We start from the raw sequence: 8,564 nt of genomic DNA on the forward strand, positions 1-8,564 counted from the left end.
CAAGTGAGTGGCATTCCAAGTTCTAGGAAGAACTTTACCACTCAGCTCAATTAACCGATATGCCCCATTTTGTAAACATTCCGAGATTCGAAAGGGGCCTTCCCAATTTGCTGCAAACTTTCCTGTCGATGTGTCTTTTCGGGCATCTTCGGTGGCGCGCTATACGAGATCGCCCTCACGGAATGATCTCGGCTTCAATCTTGAATTGTATCGTCTTGCAGCGCGGAGCTTACAAGCTTCTTCCTATATCTTGGCACATTCCCGAGTTTCAGCAAGCAAATCCAGGTCTAATCTAAGCTGTTCCACATTCTAAGTTTCGTCAAAAGTTAATCGTCTGTGACTTGGTTCACCAACTTCAACTGGGATCATAGCATCGGATCCGTAAGTTAATTTGTATGGGGTCTCCTGAGTGATGGTTTGTGGAGTACAATGGTATGCCCATAAGATGCTGGTCAATTCCTCCACCCATTCTCCTTTTGTTGTGCCCAACCTTTTCCGAAGTTCCCTGAGAATAATCTTATTGGCCGCTTTAGCTTGTCCATTTGTTTGTGGATGCTCGACTGAAGTTACTTTGTGGTTGATTCCCAGTTATTTCAAGAACTGTTCGAAGTTTTTGTCTATAAACTGCTTGCCATTGTCGGTGGTAATTGCTTGGGGTAGGCCATATTTACAGATGATTTTCTTCCATGTAAACTTCTGGACATTGGCTGTTGTGATTTTTGCAAGAGGCTCTGCTTCAATCCACTTTGTAAAGTAATCAATACCTACAAGTAGAAATTTCAATTGATTCTTAGCAATTGGGAAAGGACCAAGTATGTCCATTCCCCACCATGCGAATGGCCAAGCTGATTGCATGGAATGCAATGCTGTTGCAGGTAGTTGGTGTAAGTTGCCAAATTCTTGACAAGCTTTACATTTCTGCACATACACTTTACAGTCTGCTCTCATCGTGGGCCAATAATAACCAGCTCTGATAACCCGAGTTGCCATGGAGCGAGCACCAGAATGCATTCCGCAAATACCACGATGTATCTCGTCCATTACATATTGAGCTTGGTCTGGGTTTAGGCATTTGAGAAGAGGGGTTGAGAAACCTTTTTTGAATAAGTCACCAGCCTCAATTGTGAAGTGAACGGACTTGATTTTGATCTTGGATGCTTCAGCTTTGTTGTCTGGTAAAATTCCATCTGTGAGATATTTCCAGATATCCGACATCCAAGTTGATTGTCCTTGGTTATCAGTGGATATCGCCAGAAAATCTTGACTTGGGGCACTAATGGTTTCTTGTATGATTGTTTTGTGTTGCCCAGGGCGTTTGGTGGACGCAAGCTTGGATAACAGATCAGCTCGGGCATTTTTCTCTCTAGGAATATGTTTGATCTGGAAATCATCAAAGGAAGAAGTTAAATGAGTTACCATTAAATTGTATCTTTGGAGTTGTGGTTCCTTTGTTTGGTAACTTCCTCCTACTTGCTCTGCAATCAACTTTGAATCACTACAGCATATCAACCTTTTAACACCGACATCTTTGGCTAACCTCAAACCTGCCAGAAGTGCTTCGTATTCAGCTTGGTTGTTGGTGGCTTGAAAATCGAATTTGATGGCTAATTCCAGCATCATGTTGTTGGGTCCTTTAAGAATTATGCCTGCACCACTTCCTTTAACGTTGGACGATCCATCTAGATGCAAAATCCAAGTTGGACTTTCTGTTTGGACTGCGGGTGTGAGCTCGGCTATGAAGTTAGCGAGACATTGAGCCTTAAGAGGTCCCCGACTTTCATATCTGATATCATACTCGGACAATTCAATTGACCAAGCTATCATTCGCCCTGCTAGATCGAGCTTTCTGAGTATCTACTTGATGGGGTAATCGGTCTTAACCACAATTTGGTGACTCTGGAAATAAGGACGAAGTCGGCGAGCCGAGGTTACCAATGCCAACACCAACTTCTCGATTGTTTGATATTGTTTCTCGGTGTCCTGCAAAACACGACTGATGAAATAAATGAGAATCTGTGTTTTACCATCCTCTTGTACAAGGGTTGCGCTAAGGGCATTATCAGCTACAGCAAGGTATAGCAAAAGTTGAGCTTGGCTGCGCGGCTTAGACAAGATGGGAGGAGCAGATAAGAATTCCTTGAAATCGGCGAAAGCTCGTTCACATCGGTCGTCCCATTGGAAATCTTTTGGCTTTTTAAGGAGTCTGCCATCTTGGGAATGAACCGAGATAGTGAAGCCAGTCGACCTGCTAACTTCTGCACCTCCTTGTGATTTTGTGGACTGCACATGTTAATCAGAGCGTGGCATTTGTCAGGATTCACCTAAATTCCCCTGCATGTTATCATAAATCCCAAGAACTTTCCACCTTGGACCCCGAAAACACATTTCTCGGGATTTAATCTCATGTTATGTTGTCGGACTTGCTGGAAAATCTCAGCTATGTCTTGAACATGCTCAGCAGGTGATTTGGTTTTGATTACCATATCATCCACGTAGACTTCAAGGTTACGTCTGATTTGCTTAGCAAACACCTTATCCATTAGGCGTTGGTAAGTTGCTCCTGCATTTTTGAGTCCAAAAGGCATAACACGGTAACAGTAATTGGCACGCTCAGTAATAAAGGCAGTATGGTCCTCATCTGGAGGATACATAAGGATTTGATTGTAACCTGAATATGCATCAAGAAAACTAAGCATATCGTAACCTGAGGCTCCATCAACCAACCTGTCAATTCTGGGAAGTGGATATGAATCTTTGGGACAAGCTTTATTTAAAATCTGTGTAGTCAACGCACATACGCCAGTTTCCATTGGATTTCTTGACCATAACTACATTGGCTAACCAAGTAGTATATTTAATTTCCCTGATGAATCTTGCATCCAAAAGCTTTTGAGTTTCAAGCTTCACTGCTTCACGCCTCTCACCACCGAGCTTCCTTTGTCTTTGTGATACAGGTTTTGCTTCCTTATAAATTGCCAATTTATGACAAATGAAGTTGGGATCAATCCCAGGCATATCTGCACTAGTCCAGGCGAAAAGGTCAGCATTGTGAGTGAGAAGTGCCATGATTTTACCTTGAATGTCTGGATCCATGCATTGGCCAATTCGAGTACATTGGGTGGCTGTGTTGCCGATCTAGAATTTGATCAACTCGTCAGTAGGATTTGGACGATGATCAAGCATGTCAACTTGAGGATCTAATTCGGTAGTTGCTGTCAGGTTAACATGAGCTACCATGGTGGAATTGGATACTTCGGGTGGGGCTGTGACAGGGTGAATCTTCAAGCTCTCAGCATAAAACTTTCGTGTCACTTGTTGATTGGCTTTAACAGTCACTATATGGCCATTCATCCCCGGAAACTTCATGGAGAGATGAGGGGTAGACACAACCGCTCCAAGTTGATTTAAGGTGGGTCTCCCAATGAGTATATTATATGAAGTGACAGCATCCACTAGCAAGTATTTGACTAAGATACGTCTGGAATTTGTTGTTGTGCCAAAAGAGGTTAATAGTTCAATAAAACCACGAGTATGGACGCGCTCACCTGCGAAACCAACAAGGGGTTCCGAGTATGGTTGAATTAAACTATGTGGGAGATCAAGTTTCAGAAAGGTTGGCCAGTATAGCACATCAGCAGAGCTTTCTTGATCAATCAAGGTTTTATGAACTTCCCAGTTTGCAACTTCGACCGAGATGACCATGGGATCATCTTGGTTTAAGCTTATGCCTTCATAATCTTCATCAGTGAAAGTGATAGGAAGAGTTGGAGTTGTCGGCTTCGACTCAGCATTGTCACAATTATTGATGTTGTGGATAGTACGAAGATGGCGTTTTCGAGCCGAATTGGAACTTCCACCTCCAGCAAAACCTCCAGCTATGGTGTTGATCACACCACGTATGGTGTGTTCCTCAGGGGGTTTTTCAGTACGTTGTTGATCAGTGCTGTTGGAACTCGGTTTACCCTCTTGTCGTGGATTTGTATTGTTGTAACGATTGTTCTCGAAACGACTTTGGTAATCCTGGTATCGTCCTCCTTGATATCGTCCACGACCTCGTCCACGACCTCGTCCCCGACCGCGAAAGCCTCCGTGGGAAGTTTGACCCCGGTGAATATATTGTCCGAGTTGTCCTGCTTGAATAAGCTCTTCAATTCGGTCTTTAAGAGTCCAATATTCTTCCGTGGTGTGCCCGTGATTCCGGTGAAAACGGCAATGTTTGCTTTTATCAGCGTTGGGCGGATTGTGTGTCGGGGGAGGTAGAGATATCAAATCTGCATGGTTAGCCTCTTCCAAAATATTAACACGAGGGGCATTAAGAGGTGTATAAAAGTCAAACCTGGGACCACGCGTGTGGCGTGGTTTTTTTTATTTTTGGTCCGTAAAATAACTTTTAGATTTCTCTTTACCGCTACCGCTGGCTTCACCTTTGTTGGAGAGACTTTCTCGGATGGTGTTGCGGAATTCAGCGTGTTCCTCCATCTGAATATACCCTGCTGCACGGGCTCTAAGTTCGTCCATATTTGTTGGCTGATGTCTGCACAGACTATCCACAAAAGGTCCAGGTTTTAGAGCCATCAACATGGAATGGAGGGCGACTTCCGAGTTAAGATGACGGATCTTGATGGAGACATTGGCAAAGCGTTCCATAAAACATCTTAAGGATTCGTCATCTCGTTGCCTCAGGTTGGACAATGCCGCTGATGTTATCTGATGAGGCCAACTTGTAGCATATTGTGCTGAGAAAAGTCGTACCAGGGTGTCAAAGTTGTTCACAGAACGGGGTGGAAGTTGGGTATACCAACTAAGTGCTGCTTCTTTAAGTGAGGTTGGGAAGACACGACACATGATGGCGTCTTCATTCGTGTAAAGATTAACTTGAGTGACGTATGCATCAATATGCTTGTCAGGATCAGTTGTTCCATCATACCGTTCGATGTTCAGTGATTTCCATGCCGGTGGTAGGGGAACTTCCATGATGCCATCCACGAAGGGGTGGCGCCGAGAAGAATGATGGTCATACGTTGCCCGACTAGTATGAGTATGCGTAGAACGGTGAGTTCGGGAAGATTCTGAAATATAAGTAGGATTTGAAGTGGAATGATGCTCTTCGGTTGCCGTTGGAACATGGCTAGACCGAGGAGGAGGAGAATGGGAACGATGATGTTGTGCATGGGCGCGAAAGGCTGCATTTTATGCACGTAATTGTTGCAAGACATCTTCATCTTGTTTGCGCATGGTTTCCATCGCTGTTGCATGTTGTTGTTGCATCAACTCGATTTGCTCAAGTAATCGCCTCAAAGTGGCGTTTTCGTCCATGTTATTGGTTTGGCTCCGAGTTGACACCATAAGGTGGTCGGAGGGGAAATTTTACCAGGCCCTCCTTCTAGCGCCAAATGTTCTTACCGATATCACCGATATCAACTCGTCTTTTGGTATGGGATGCCTTCTTCCCCAGGTTCAATTCTCTTCGCGAGCTCCGATCTTTTTCTTGAGGTCCTCGGATGTACCTGCAAAAAGGACTCCGACGATCAAGTTAGTTTTTTTTTGTCCCATGTGATGTATTGCTTATATTATTACCTGTTGTTGTCCTCGTGTAACCGTGTAACTGTTGTTTGGTTATTGTCTGAAGGTTATTGGCGGTTAAGCCACGTCATCTCTGTGTGCCGAGGTGTATTACCAGTCTTCTTTCTCCGATGTTACACCTCGGCATTTCATATGTTTATTCTAATTTACACGAATGGTTATCTCGGTCAGAATTATCTAGTGAACTCGGTTAAGGTCGGCCTTAGCCAGGTTGGTACACCAACAAACCAAGAAAAGTAAATCTCAGTCATTTTACTATTGGAGAAATAGTACGTAAACACTTGCATGCATATCGGTTAGAAATTATCCGTAGAAAGTAATGATTAATTTTTTATGATTTGAACTTTAGATAATTTGGTTAAAGATTGTGTTAACTAGTGTTAATGTTGATCTTTTGTTACATATCTTAATTTGTACTGTGATGGTCTCCTATTGACCGATCCAATGCACATCGACAATACGCCGACCCGATACACTGATCCATCACGCTCAAGCTGAGAGGGCTTTGTACCGAGGTAGTCTCCCATTGGCCGACCCGAGGCACATCGGCAAAATGCCAAGCCCACCGATCAAGCTGTCTCTTGGATAAATGATAAATGTTGTACATCGACAAGGCCTGAAATTATACGTATAGCAACCTAGATATGGGGAGATTTGCTCGCTAACTCAGACAATCAGTAAGATCCCATGATCCGTGGGATAAGCAAGATAACGATCATAAACACCGAGAGTTACGAGCTCATAATAGGGCGTGATTTATGGGATTATAAAGAGGGGCGTGCGATTCGTGTCTGTAACGCTACACCATTATATACAGCAATGATTAGGTCTAAGTAGGGGTGGGTATACGGACCGGTCCGACCCGTTTAAGGCCCGGTCCGTAAAACCCGCGTTTTATACGAGCCGGATAAGTCCGGTCCGTAAAATAAATGGACTTATTTTTTAAGTCCGTATCCGGCCTGCCAAAATCCGCGGATAATGGACCGGTCCGCGGGCCTAAATAATGGTTCAAAAAATTAAATACACAACTTAATATTAAAATCATAATATTTAAAAATATTAAATGTGAAGTCCGCGGACTAGCCCGCGAGCCCACGGATTAAATCCGCCAAGTCCGCGGACTTAACGGGCCGGGCTCAAAAATTAGACATAATCATACGGATTTGAGAAAAACGAGTCCGTTATCCGCGAAATCCGCGGGCTTACGGACCGGTCCGCGGACCCGGGTCCATCTACCCACCCCTAGGTCTAAGAAAGGGGGTTACACTCATCAAATATTCTAGGTCAAGACTGTTGTCAAGTTCTTTTAGAATAGTGTCGCTAAGGGTTCTTTGGTGGCGGTCTCCAACACCGAAACATTTTGGCGCACACCGTGGGGCAGGTAAAACTGCATCCCACACCTTGGTTGCCTTACGTGATCGGATGGTCACGATGCCTAGGTTACTAAGGAGAAATGCGGGAGAAGTCGATAATGACATCTCCGATGGTGCCAATGATGAAGGTACTAGTGGGAATGAGGAAGCACGACGAAGAGCAGATGAAGCAAAGTGCCTACGTCGAGAAGACTTGGAGACACCAGATAATGATCCAACATTATAGGAGATCACAACTACATTAGAAACGTTAAGACAGGAAAATGAAGAAGCACGAAGGAGAGTAGAGGAATATGAGCGGTTGTAGCGAGAGGGTCAAGAGCTTTGACAAAGATTACAAGGGGGTCATCCCCCATAGGACGACTCAATGATAATCTATGTCACGGTGACAAGCAGAAATGTCAAAAGGGTGTTGGTGGATTAAGGCAGCTTGATAAACGTCCTATGGGATGCATTTGTTGGTTTGGGAATTCCATCAGACCACCTCCAAACCTTTTAATGGTGTGCTGATAGGCTTTACAAGGGATAAAGTGGAAATAAGGGGTTACGTGGAGTTAAAAAACAACCTTTGACATTAGAGAGTCAATGAAAACTATCAAGGTAAGGTACTTAATTCTTTGTCTTCTTACAACATATTGCTTGGTCGACCTTCCTTGAACAGGTTAAAAGCAGTAGTATCAACCACACATCTTAATATGAAATACCCGTTAGAAAGAAGAGGCATAGGTATGATCGAGGTCAGCCAAAAGGCGTCAAGGAGATGCCATGAGGATACCAGGTATAGTTTCTAAACCTTGATATGATGGAGGACACCCACAAGAAAGCACAACCACATCAAACCTCAATTAAACTCTCTCTAAAATGGATTAGCCCTTATAGAGTCACACAAGTCATCGGTAACAGATCTTATAAGCTTTAGACTTTAGATGACAGAACAATTCCCCGAATTAGGAATGAGATAAACTTGAAATTTTACCATAGTTAATTTCTCATGTATTTGTTGCACTCTTTATTTTACGCTATTTTTTATGTATGTTTCATAATGGGCACACTCAATTAAATCCAAAAATGTGTGGCACAAGACCTTGGTGTAAAGAACACTTTGAGGTTGAAATTTAGAAGACCCGAATCTTAGTGTGAAGAGTACTTTTAGGTTGGAATGTTGATGATCTAGACCTTGGTGTGAAGAGCACTTTAAGGTCATAATTTTGATGATAACGACCTTGGTGTGAAGAGCACTTTAAGGTCAAAATTTTGACAATCTAGACCTTGGTGTGAAGAGCACTTTAAGGTCAAAATTTTGACAATCTAGACCTTGGTGTGAAGATCACTTTAAGGTCAAAATTTAGACGATCCAGAACTTAGTGTGAAGAGTACTTTTAGGTCGGAATGTTGATGATCTAGACCTTAGTGTGAAGAGCACTTTAAGGTCATAATTTTAATGATAACGACCTTGGTGTGAAGAGCACTTTAAGGTCAAAAATTTGACGATCTAGACCTTGGTGTGAAGAGCACTTTAAGGTCAAAATTTAGACGATCCAAACCTTAGTGTGAAGAGCACTTTTAGGCCGGAATGTTGATGATTTAGACCTTGGTGTGAAGAGCACT

General features: G+C 43.2%; 1 protein-coding gene across 1 annotated transcript; it reads right to left on the bottom strand.

Moving 5' to 3' along the window:
- Positions 1 to 309: 309 nt before the first annotated feature.
- Positions 310 to 3,066, bottom strand: LOC109791743 (transposon Ty3-I Gag-Pol polyprotein). Its single transcript, XM_020351083.2, has 5 exons — positions 2,799 to 3,066; positions 2,421 to 2,668; positions 1,933 to 2,280; positions 672 to 1,854; positions 310 to 560 (listed from the first exon to the last, which is right to left on the bottom strand). The coding sequence occupies exons 1-5, from the start codon at positions 3,064 to 3,066 to the stop codon at positions 310 to 312; spliced, it is 2,298 nt and encodes a 765-aa protein (XP_020206672.2).
- Between the last annotated feature and the right edge of the window lie 5,498 nt (positions 3,067 to 8,564).

The sequence above is a fragment of the Cajanus cajan genome, chromosome 7, assembly GCF_000230855.2.
Source record: "Cajanus cajan strain Asha chromosome 7, NIPB_CcT2T_4, whole genome shotgun sequence".
Classification (NCBI taxonomy): domain Eukaryota; kingdom Viridiplantae; phylum Streptophyta; class Magnoliopsida; order Fabales; family Fabaceae; genus Cajanus; species Cajanus cajan.

What these genes read in the sequence shown, in the direction of transcription:
- LOC109791743 (XM_020351083.2), bottom strand. Translation starts at nt 3,066, where the DNA reads ATGGCACTTCTCACTCACAATGCTGACCTTTTCGCCTGGACTAGTGCA. An exon ending in TAGCTGAGATTTTCCAGCAA is followed by an intron (nt 2,281 to 2,420) that starts GTCCGACAACAT and finishes TAACATGTGCAG; the next exon opens with TCCACAAAATCACAAGGAGG. An exon ending in AGAAGTTGGTGTTGGCATTG is followed by an intron (nt 1,855 to 1,932) that starts GTAACCTCGGCT and finishes CCCATCAAGTAG; the next exon opens with ATACTCAGAAAGCTCGATCT.